The 12,343-nt window shown below is 39.0% G+C and overlaps 1 protein-coding gene across 13 annotated transcripts in view; it reads left to right on the top strand.

The window, feature by feature from the left end:
• The window catches only part of ITCH (itchy E3 ubiquitin protein ligase), a 153,485-nt gene that overhangs the window by 89,269 nt on the left and 51,873 nt on the right, over positions 1 to 12,343 (top strand). For all 13 annotated transcript variants that reach the window (XM_055265899.2, XM_055265898.2, XM_055265895.2 and 10 more), the window contains 2 exons: positions 1,237 to 1,411; positions 5,671 to 5,740. In XM_055265899.2, the coding sequence (XP_055121874.1) occupies positions 1,237 to 1,411; positions 5,671 to 5,740 (245 nt within the window). The remainder of the gene's footprint in view (positions 1 to 1,236; positions 1,412 to 5,670; positions 5,741 to 12,343) is intronic.

Genomic DNA, 12,343 nt, shown 5'->3' with positions numbered 1-12,343 from the left:
AAGGAAGAAATAATTTGCTGCATTAAGAATATTCATTATTTTATTATTTATATAACACCAGAATATTGGAAACCACCCTAAATAACCAAGCAGGTAGAAATCGTGAAGTCATTCGATTCATTTATGAATTATGTTCATAATCAACACAATTGTTTCAAATGTTTTATTTAGAACACTTGTATCAATGTTTACTTACATATTTTGTACCCATTTAAAATCATAGGAAGTGGGCTGGACGTGGTGGTTCATGCCTGTAATCCCAGCACTTTGGGAGGCCGAGGTGGGCGGATCACCTGAGGTCAGGAGTTCGAGACCCGCCTGACCAACATGGAGAAACCCCGTCTCTACTAAAAATACAAAATTAGCCAAGTGTGATGATGCATGCCTGTAATCCCAGCTACTTAGGAGGCTGAGGCAGGAGAATCACTTGAACCAGAGAGGCAGAGGTTGCGGTGAGCCAAGATCGCGCCATTGCACTCCAGTCTGGGCAACAAGAGGGAAACTCTGTCTCAAAAAAAAAAAAAAGATAGGTAGGAAGTTGTGTTCTTGCGAAAAATTGTGTGTGTGTGTGTTTTGTTTTTTTTTGTTTTGTTTTGTTTTGTTTTCTCGAGACGGAGACTCACTCAGTTGTCCAGGCTGGAGTGTATTGGCATGATCTTGGCTCACTGCAGCCCCCACCTCACAGGTTCAAGCAGTTCTCCTACTCAGCCTCCTGCGTAGCTGGGACTACAGATCCATGCCACCACACCTGGCTAATTTTTTGTATTTTTAGTAGAGATGGGACTTCACCCTGTTGGCCAGGCTGGTCTTGAACTCCTGACCTCAAGTGATCCGCCTGCTTTGGCCTCCCAAAGTGCTGGGATCACAGGTGTGAGCCACTGCACCTGGCCAAAAAGTGCTTTTTGATATCTGTCCAAAGCTATATATTCAATTTGTGTCCCTATTATGATTGAAACAGTAAAAACAACATTGAAAAGAAACTGAAAACTTAATGACTGTTTGAGACTTATTCACTAAATATGTATTGCATTTTAAGAACCTGACTAATGCATCTTATGAACTTTCAAGAAATAAATTTTTAGAAACATTTCTCTTAAGTTCACTTACAAACTATTTAAAAATACATAAAAGACTCCAGATAAATCAAAAGTAGTTTCTCAAGGTAAAATATTCTATCTGTTTCACAAGTATTTGTTGAATTGGCTTGTTTTTTTTGTTTGTTTTTTTCTGATTTAGCTGGGAACGGCGGGTTGACAACATGGGACGTATTTATTATGTTGACCATTTCACAAGAACAACAACGTGGCAGAGGCCAACACTGGAATCCGTCCGCAACTATGAACAATGGCAGCTACAGCGTAGTCAGCTTCAAGGAGCAATGCAGCAGTTTAACCAGAGATTCATTTATGGGGTGAGCAGCCTGTTATTTAATAAACTAATAAGAGTATTTTGTTTCTAGCCCCTTCCAGCATATGTCATGGAAAGCACTAAAAAGAAGGTGCAAGTAGCATGGCAACCCAGTTGTTGCTGTTAGTAGGTATTATTTTTAGACCTTGTCTGGGATATTCTGTGTGTGATCTAGTTTTTCCTTTTTGTAATTTGCCTAAGTCCAACTTCCTCTTCTTTTTAATGTCAAAAATAAGCAAAAAAGAAGTTAGGACAACTTAAAATTCATTAACAAAAGAATAGTAAAAATAGTGGCCGGGCGCGGTGGCTCACGCCTGTAATCCCAGCACTTTGGGAGGCCGAGGCGGGCGGATCACGAGGTCAGGAGATCGAGACCATACTGGCTAACACAGTGAAACCCCGTCTCTACTAAAAATACAAAAAATTAGCCGGGCGAGATGGCGGGCGCCTGTAGTCCCAGCTACTCGGGAGGCTGAGACAGGAGAATGGCGTGAACCCCGGGGGGCGGAGCCTGCAGTGAGCCGAGATCGCGCCACTGCACTCCAGCCTGGGCGACAGCGAGACTCTGCCTCAAAAAAAAAAAAAAAAAAAAAAAAAGAATAGTAAAAATAAACCCAAGCAGCCTGAAAATAATGAAAACATTTCTAAATTTACTAGTGCCTTGGGTCTAAGAGCATCTGACTCTAAAGTGGTTGTACAAAACTGATGATAGAATTTAACCACTTTTTACCATTTGGAGATAAGGCTTACCTGATAAATTATTTGGTACTCTGGGAGACTGAAGAAGTTTGATCCTTTATAGGAGTATGCTTACTATATTATTCTGGCTTTAAATCTTTATTATATTTGTTACAAAATCATTTCCGTTCTAGAAACAAATGGTTTAAATTTTACGTATTTTGCTATAGAGCAATATTGCAGTAATAGTGTAAGTACTCCAAAATCTTCCTTTGCTATGCAGTCTTTGGTGCTAGGAATTTTATAATCTCTCAAGTCATACAGTATCATTGATCTTTTCTCTGGAGGAAAAGGAAAATAATCCATTGAGAAATTTGATTCTGGGTGCCAAACAAGATGGATTCGTTATATAGAACCTAAACAGAAGAAGATCAAGTCTTAAGGAGCTCAGGAGAAAATGCCCCTCTCCATTACCATCTCTTCCCCTCCACTGCCATTGGTATCATCCCTGTTAGAATTCATCAGAGTAAAACAGCACCTTTCATATTCCTTTCCTGACTAGGCATAGTTTTATCCCTTGTCTTCATATTCTTGTCTATTCCTTATACCTCATCACCATAATAGCACTCACTGATGTAGACAAATTCACCTTTATCAGCAGCCTTCCCTTTGCTCCCTGGTTATGACTCAGGTACTTTACTTTCATATAACAATTTTTTCCTGCCACTTTCTCTATACAGATGTTAACTATATTTCCCCTCCCAGTGGTTTTAAAGCTGAAATGAGTTTTGTCTCTTGTGTACTTCACCCTTCTTTTCATTTTTTTTTTCTATGCTGTTTTACATCTTTCTTCCTGTCTAAATTATAATCACCTGTGGTATGCCTGGCCAAATTTCTTCTAGGTTTGAATACCTAGCTTGCCTGCCTTCTTTAAAACTAGTTTCCACATGGTTGTTCAGTGGAAAGAGCATGGGCTTTGGAGTCAGACACATCTGGGTTCGAATCCTGGTTCCACAGTTACTTTCTCTTTATAACTGAGTAAGTTACTTAACCTCATCAAGACATTTCCTTTATCTGTAAAATAAATACAGATATAAAATTGCCTCAGAGATTTTCTGAGGATTCTTTAAAATAAAGTTCCAATATATTTGGCACGTACTGAATGCTCAGAAATGTTAGTTCCCGTCTCTTCTCTCCTTCATATTCACCTCTGTATATGTACCCTTTATCTCATTGTTGCATTACACAATCTTTCAAAGCATTCTTTTAAAAGAGAGATTTAGCAGATTTCTGGAGTACCAACTGTATGTTTTGACTGCTGTACTCCTGACCGATTTAGTACTCAGAGTCTTTGGAATTTTTTTTTTAAGTACAGCTTCTCCTTCATCACATCATCCTGTTCCCCCCGCCCCCTGCCCAATCCAATATAATCTGAACAATTTTATGAAATTTTTACTCTTTGTACTTGATGTGGAGTGGTTCGAAATTACATAGAATCTAAACAGCCTATTTTAGTTAACATAGCCAAAGATATAAGCTGAAGTGAATTAATTTAACATCCTTAATAACATTTACTTTTAAAAATGATGGGGTGTTGCTGAGAAATAGTCTGTTTATTGAGTATATGAAGTGGCCTTTCTCTACCATTGTTGTTGTGACTCTTACTAGCATACAGAAACTGTCATACACCCAGCATCAGAGTGGATATGGTTGACAGTAAAACACTGTGTAATGATTCTTCCTGGTCCGTGGCTTAATTGTGCATGTCCCTAGTTTATCTGTCCAGGGAGAGCCAGTGGGGTTGGCTTGAGTCTTAAAATTGTCAGTACAGTATGTCACGTGCCAAACTTTTCAGACCTCATCTGTAACTTGGGCTCAGACCTTTTGTAGTGTTTCCCGCTGGCCTCCCTGTTCTCACAGCTTTTCATAATTGTGTGTGTCAGGAGGAGCAAGGCAGTTCTCGACAGCACTAAATCCAAGAGTTATATCAGTAGTGTAATATATCTCATATCCTTTAAAACCTCATCAATCAACCAGGTTTCTGTAGTAGGCCAGTGACATGGGGTTGTGGGGGTGGGTAAAGAAACAAAAAGAGATAGCAGGGGAGCTGCTCTGTATTGAGATTTAAGAGAAACAACCAAATGTAATGTAAGGACTTTGTTTGGATCCTGATTTTAACAAATAAGCAATCATGCATTTAATTACAGATTAGGTATTAGATGATAAAATTAACATTGATTCTTTACCACATGTCATGATGACATTGTGATTATGTACGAAAATGTCAGCCGGGCATGGTGGCTCACACCTGTAATCCCAGCACTTTGGGAGGCCGAGGAGGGTGGATCACGAACAAGGTCAGGAGTTTGAAGCCAGCCTGACCAACATGGTGAAACCTGGTCTCTACTAAAAATACAAAAAGTTAGCTGGGCATGGTGGCACGCGCCTGTAATCCCAGCTACTCAGGAGGCTGAGGCAGGAGAGTCACTTGAACCTGGGAGGCGGAGGTTGCAGTGAGCCGAGATCGTGCCACTGTACTCCAGCCTGGGCGACAGAGCGAGACTCCATCTCAAAAAAAAAAAAAAAAGAAAAGAAAAAATGTCCACAAATTTTAGAGAGACATACTGAAATAGGTAGAGGTGAAATAATGTTTGATTTTCGCTTCAACAAAGGACAGGAGAAAAGAGATAAAGAAACTTGGCTAAGTCTTGATAAGTGTTGAATCCTGGTGCTGGGTATGTGGGATTCATTGTCCTGTTTTACTTGTTTTTTTTTCTTCCCCATAGTAAAATTATGTTTAATGCAGTTAGACTCTTGTTTATCTTACTAAAGAAGAAAGGGTTTAACCAAGTCTTACTGGGTGACCACATAATTATCTCTACTTAATTATACATTTAAATCAAAACAGACTTAATATCCTTACACAGAGTCGGTGTGACTTTTGTTTTCTTTTTCCAAAGGTTGACTCTTACTTTGCTTTCATCTTATCTAGCCAAATCTTTCTCTCCACCAATGTGATCATTGGAAACAGAACTTTTAAGAAGTCTTCCATACAGTTCCAGGCTCATTAACACCTTCCAGCTGGAAACCTTTCCTTCCACTCATCTGACAGCCCACTCTTCCTGTTCCCCGAACTCTCTTCTCACAATTCTTTGTATGTCACATGTTCAGTATTTGATCTTCTGTTTTTGAGTTACACATGCAATATTTTTCACAGTCATGTGATGATGCTGGGTACTGGTATTATAAATGACTTTTAAGGGGTTATATATTTTTCTAATTTTTATATTATTGATGTAAAATTTGTAGCACAAAGGAAAAAATGGTCATTTTGGAGATGAGGATTACATATTTGTGTAGTATTTTAATTTTAAATAATTTTAAATGTTAGGTAATGTTTGCACAGGTTTTTTTTAAACCAAACCAAAGTATATTGGCATTTATCCATAACTGTGTGACACTTCTTTAAGACGCAAACTCTCTTGTGTTATACATTGCCGGGGAACGGAAATCAGAACTCATAAGCTTGCTGTCAGATAATTTGTTAAGTTGTTAATAGTTTCATCACTTTTTGGTTCTTTTTAGAATCAAGATTTATTTGCTACATCACAAAGTAAAGAATTTGATCCTCTTGGTCCATTGCCACCCGGATGGGGTAAGTCACATGAGTTTCTTCATTGAGTTCTGTCATTTCATTTTTGTTTTCTTCCAATTCTGTCATTTTAAAACAGATGTTTATGTCTGATACTGTGCTCTTGCTTGAGTGAATGTCTGGGAAGTTTTTTTTTTTATATATATCAGTTTAATTCACAAATAGGCATTAAATTCTCCAAACATTAAGTGGACTGTTTATAAACTTTTATATACACTCATAATTATTTTACTCTTCTACAGTTTAAAAATACTAATCACCCAGCAATAAAAAAGGAATGGGCTATTGATACACACAGTAGGTCTGGGTGGACTTCAAGAGTAATTTGCTTGATAAAGAAAGTCAGTCTCAAAAAATCACATCCTGTGTGATTCAATTCATATAACATTCTCAAAATGACAAAACTAGAGATGGAGAACATATTAGTACTTGTCAGGAAACAGGGTAGGTGGGAAGTGGATACAAATATTAAAAGGTAACATAAGGAGGTTGTTACGTGATGATGATGATTCCATCAAGATCCACAAGATGATTCTGTATCTTGATTTTGGTAATAGGTGATTACATAAATGTATACGTGAGATAACGCACAGAACTATACATTTACAGAAATGAATTCAGCTTTTAAACATGGTGAAAATTTAATAATGTTTGTGGTTAACAATAATGTACCAATGCCACTTCTGTGGTTTTGATGCTGTACTGTAGTTATATAAGATGTCACCATCGGAGAAAAATGAAGTATATGTGAGACTTTTTGTGTGATTTTTTACATCCTGTGAGTAATAATTAATTCAAAATAAAAAGCTTTTTAAAAAATTGTGATCACATTGGTTCTCCTAAAACAAGGTTCAGAGTTTGGTTAAGTTGGCATTATCTGATAGAAGAGTGGAAGGAGCACATGTGAAGGTGTCAACTTCATGCCCTACACCATGGAGCTCATGAGCGTGTCCTGTTATTGAGTATATTTGATATCTTAGCTATTAAAATAGACCTTAATAGACTTTAAGCTGGACCTGCCCTACTAGGTTCTATTTTATAGTGTTATGTAACATTCATAGCATTATATAACAAGGTTTCAGAATAAAGATGGCAGTATAGAAAGTTTTGCATAGAAGCAAGATAATAATATGTTATAATAGAAAGTGGAAAACAACATAAAGCCCATTGTGGAACCAGAGTTTTGTCTTCAGGAGCTGAAGATATTTCATAATACTGGGATAAATTCAGAAAGTGATATTTCTAGATTGGGAAAAGTTGGTCCCCAAGATATATTGCTCTAGCAGTACTGAGTAATGGAGAAAAAATGTTGGTGTGTCAAGATCACATGAATCTGGTTAATAAATGCTACTGGGGGTATACGCTTTTCTTTGAGAAATCTCATTGCTCTTATTTAAAGGTATCTATTCTCAAAACACTTCTGTGAGTCAAAAAGGTAAGAAATGTATTAGGCCATACTTAAAACTGTTATTGTTATTAGCTTATAACAACAGGAGGACATATGAAAGTTGTGGGCCCAGTGCAGTGACTTACACTTATAATCCTAACACTTTAGGAGGCTGAGGCAGGTGAATCGCTTCAGTTCAGGAGTTTAAGACCAGCCTGACCAACATGGTGAAACCCTGTTTATACTAAAAATACAAAAAAATTAACTGGGCGTGGTGGCGCATGCCTGTAATCCCAGCTGCTCAGGAGGCTGAGGCAGGAGAGTCACTTGAACCCAGGAGGCGGAGGTTGCAGTGAGCCGAGATCACGCCATTGCACTCCAGCGTAGGCGACAGAGCGAGACTCCATCTCAAAAAAAAAAAATTAGCCATGCATGGTGGTGCTTGCCTATAGTCCCAGCAACTCTTGAGGCTGACGTGGGAGGATCACTTGAGCTTGGGAGTTTGAGGCTTCAGTGAGCCGAGATCACGCTATTGCACTCCAGCCTGGGTGACAGAGCAAGACCCTGTCTCAAAAAAAAAGAAGAAAGCAAGTTGTGAATTTCTGTCTTTACCAAAGCTTGGCAGCCTGGAGTTAAGGAGTCCTCTGCCTCTATTGAAGCCTAAGACTGGTCAGTGAATGGTTAGTATGAAGTACTTTAGAAGAGGGGATGTTGCCCTTACAAGGCATATTAAACTTAACCTGTCAGATTGCGTTCCCAGACATGGATGGTTTTATTTCTAGAGTTTCCCAGCTTTATTTCTAGAGTTGTATGTCTTATGTTAGAGAAGGAGAAAAAAACTCATGCACTAAAATGATATATCCAAAGGATATGTATTTATCCTCTTAATTTTATTGCAGGCCAGGCATGGTGGCTCACACCTGTCATCTCAGCACTTTGGGAGGCCGAAGTGGGAACATTACTTGAGCCCGGGAGTTGGAGATCAGCCTGGGCAACATAGCAAAAACCTGTCTCTATAAAAAAAGACAAAAAATAATCTGGGTGTGGTGGAACACCTCCTAATCCCAGTTCCTTGGGAGGCTGAGGTGGGAGGATCACCTGAGCCTGGGAAATCAAGGCTGCAAGTAGGCCAAGATTGTGCCACTGTGCTTCAGCCTGGGCAACAGAGTGAGACCCTGTCTCAAAAAAAAAAAAAAAAAAAAAAAAGTTGCAGAAAGCTATGACCTGCTTCATGGTTATGGTCAGAAATAAAACTGTTTTACTCCTTCTCTAGGGCAGGTGTAGAAAAAAATGCTTCTTGCTTATAGAAACCTGAATTGTGAGCTGCGTTTCCTTTATCAGAAAAGGCCTTCCTGCAAGCTGGTCCTTGCCTTCTGTATTCATCATTTTCTTTATCATCCAGATCTTTCTCATTTTTACTTTAGCCAGCAACACTTTGCTAAAATATTGTGTTAAAGATCCAGCTTAGCCAGGTTATTAGAGTTTTGTTCTGCTGTTTTACAGTCTGCTTATTTTTAGGTTTCACATTCCTCATGTTGAAGTAGTGCCCCTTCCTACAGGTGTTTATGATTATCCTACTCAGACTGAGCACTGCTTTATGACTCCCTGCCTTTGGGGCATATACCAGTGACAGCACTAGTACTATATCAGATGAAGTGACCCACCCAACATACCTTCAGGATTGACCCAGGTTGATAGAATACCGTCTTACAGCTTGCACCCTTTCAGACTTTTATATGCTGGGACTAGACATTACTACCTCATAAGCTGACAATGAATAATTTGTTTTTTAGAGATGGGGGTCTCCCTATGTTGCCCAGGCTGGAGTGCAATGGCTGTTCTCCAGCATTGTAATTGCACACTACAGCTTTGAACTCCTGGCCTCAAGCAATGCCTCAGCCTCCTGAGTAGCTGGAATTACAGTTGTGTGCCACCATGCCTAGCTAGGCAGTGAAGAATTTTCAACACATGAACATACTATAGAGGATAAAGAACAAAGAATACTTTTGGTTCACCAGTATTATTTAATAGGGCTTTGTATAGGTGCTTCACCAATCAAGTATGACGATATTCTCTCATTTTCCTAGTCACCGTGAAAGAATACATAGAATGACAAGAAGTGTCTGTTTTTTACTGTTTTATTCATCAATGTGCATTTGGATTTGATGTTCAGTAATTTCAGTATTGTTTATCATGTGATTTTTCAATGAAGTAAGAAATCAGTTCTACAGCCACAGCACTTCCTCTCATTAAGTAGATGAGCCTTCAGTTCACAAATGTGTCAAGGCTGATCTCAGCAGCATATACTTAGAATATGTATGGGAAAAATGTTTACTATTAATTTTCTCTTGCCTCATGTTATCTTCTGAAAGGAAAATCTCGGCCTGAAATCTGAACTTTGCTGACAGATAAAAGATGAACGGCCATTACAGTGGCTCATGCCTGTAATCCCAGTACTTTGGGAGGCCAAGGCTTGTGTCCAGGGGTTTGAGACCAGGCTGGGGCAACATTGTGAAACCCCATCTTTACAAAAAAAAACAAAAATTAGTCGGGTGTGGCACTCGTATAGTTCCAGCTACTTGGGTGGCTGAAGTGGGAGGGTTGCTTGAGCCTGGGAGGTCAAGGCTGTAGTGAGCTGTGATTGTATCACTGCACTCCAGCCTGGGCAACAGAGTGATACTCTTTCAAAAAAACAGAAGGAAGAAAAAAGTTGAGTGTGTACTCAGCCGTATACTTAGGGTATTATGTTTAGGTTATAAAGTTATAAAAATTATTTGGATATATATTTTTAAACAAGAAAGAGAATTCTGGCCGGGTACGGTGGCTCATGCCTGTAATTCCAGCACTTTGGGAGGCCGAGGCAGGTGAATCACCTGAGGTCGGGAGTTCGTGATCAGCCTGGCCAACATGGTGAAACGCTGTCTCTACAAAAAATACAAAAATTAGCTGAGAGTGGTGGTGGGCGTCTGTAGTACCAGCTATTTGGGAGGCTGAGGCAGGAGAATTGCTTAAACCTGAGAGGTCAAGGCTGCAGTGAGCTGAGATTGCGCCACTGCACTCCAGTCCAGCCTGGGTGACAGAGCAAGGCTCCGTCTCAAAAAAAAAGAAGAAGAAGAAGAAGAACAAAGAGAGAATTCTGGATTCTGCAAATTTTTAAAATTTAATGTGACTGCCAAGACATGAACTTATCTTGCTGTCATGTTAACAAGAGCAAGCTGTAACACTGTGGGTGATTATGTTTTTCTTTAGAGACAGCCTTTGAATTGGTGATAAGCTTATGCGCTGAAGATGCCTTGACCAGCAAAACCTATGTGTCATGAGAGGCAGAGTCCCACTTTTCTGTATATTATGCACATTGGAATTCTATTTTCATGTTAAGCTCAGCTGACATAGAAAGTAGCTTTAAATGTCAGAAGCAGGTTTGTGATACTCACTAGTTACATCCATTGTAACCTCCGTTATCACTGCTACTTGAAATCATGGAATTATGTTGGAAATAAAATTAAATATTACTACCAAATACGAACTTGACAAGACTATAATTTGGCCTAAAACTGATCCAAATGATCTCAAGTGTTATTTGAAAAATAGTTACCAATTTTTCTTTTTTCTTTTCCTGTTTTTTTTTTTTTTTTTTTTTTTTTTTGAGATGGAGTTTTGTTCTTGTCGCCCAGGCTGGAGTGCAATGGCATGATCTTGGCTCACTACAACCTCTGCCTCCCGAGTTCAAGCGATTCTCCTGCCTCAGTCTCCCTAGTAGCTGGGATTACAGATGCCCACTACCATGCCCAGCTAATTTTTGTGTTTTTAGTAGAGACGGGGTTTCGACCTGTTGGCCAGGCTGGTCTCAAACTCGTGACCTCAGGCCTTCTGCCTGCCTTAGCCTCCCAAAGTGCTGGGATTACAGGCGTGAGCCACAGCGCAGGACCATTAGTTAACCAATTTTTCAAACCACAGGAAATAAAAATTAGCCATGTCAACATGGATTAAGCTTAATTTTTTTGTTTAAAATGCTGATTTTTAGAAACTAAGCTTTTTAAAAAGTTTGAATTCATTCTATGATCTTTAATACATCAGTTATTCATTTTGAGACATGTTGAACAAATAAATTAGGATACAGGAAGAGTCCCATCTTTTGAAGAATGCATTGGTAATGGGACAGAGAAGTCAGTAGTTCTAAAACAGCAGAACTGTTAAAATTTCAACTCTATTTAATTTGTTTATTAAAAGAGAAAATGATATCCACATTTTGTTTTTTGTTTGTTTTGAGACAGAGTCTTGCTCTGTCGCCAGGCTGTAATCCATCTTGGCACACTGCAACCTCTGCGTCCTGGGTTCAAGCAAGTCTCCTGCCTCAGCCTCTCGAGTTGCTGGGACTACAGGTGCACACCGCCATGCCTGGCTAATTTTTTTTTTTTTTTGTATTTTAGTAGAGACAGGGTTTCACCATGTTGCCCAGGTTGGTCTTGAACTCCTGAGCTCAGGCAATCCTCCCGCCTCAGCCTCCCAAAGTGCTAGGATTACAGGCACGAGCCACTGTGCCCAGCCAATATCCACATCTTCTAAACCTTAATGGGGAGATTTCAGGAAAGCAGGTAAAATTTTGTAGACTGGGAACAAGAAAACAAGGAGAATCCTAAAGCAAGAGGCAGTTGGGGAACAAGCAGCAGCTTTAGATGCAGTAATTAGAGAACTGAGTTCTGCTTCCTATCCCTTGTATAGAAAGTTACTGTAGATATTTAGGATTTTGGAACTGGGTATATTAAGGAACGAGATATGTTAAGTATATTAAGAAAAGAAATAAGAATTTTTTAGTTGAATAATGCCTAGCACATACCTTACATTATATTCCTTATTTTGTAAATATATGTATGTATATATACACACTCCCAAATTACATTATATTCCTTATTTTATATATATTTTTATATATTATGTGTGTGTGTGTGTGTATTTTTTTTTTTTTTTTTTTTTGAGACAAGGCCTCTCTTTGTCACCCAGGCTGGAGTGCAGTGGCATGATCTCAGCTCACTGCAGTCTTGACCTCCCAGGTCAGGCAACCCTCCTGCCTTAGCCCTGGAAGTTGCTTCTCTGTCCCATTACCAATTAATTCTTCAAAAGATGGGACTCTTCCAGTATCCTAATTTTTTTATTTGTTCAACATGTCTCAAAATGAATAACTGATGTATTAAAGATCACAGAATGGATTCAAACTTTTT

This window comes from Symphalangus syndactylus, chromosome 24, assembly GCF_028878055.3.
Source record: "Symphalangus syndactylus isolate Jambi chromosome 24, NHGRI_mSymSyn1-v2.1_pri, whole genome shotgun sequence".
Lineage (NCBI taxonomy): Eukaryota > Metazoa > Chordata > Mammalia > Primates > Hylobatidae > Symphalangus > Symphalangus syndactylus.
Note: the sequence above shows the minus strand (reverse complement) of the source record. Positions and strands in the feature narration are given on the sequence as shown.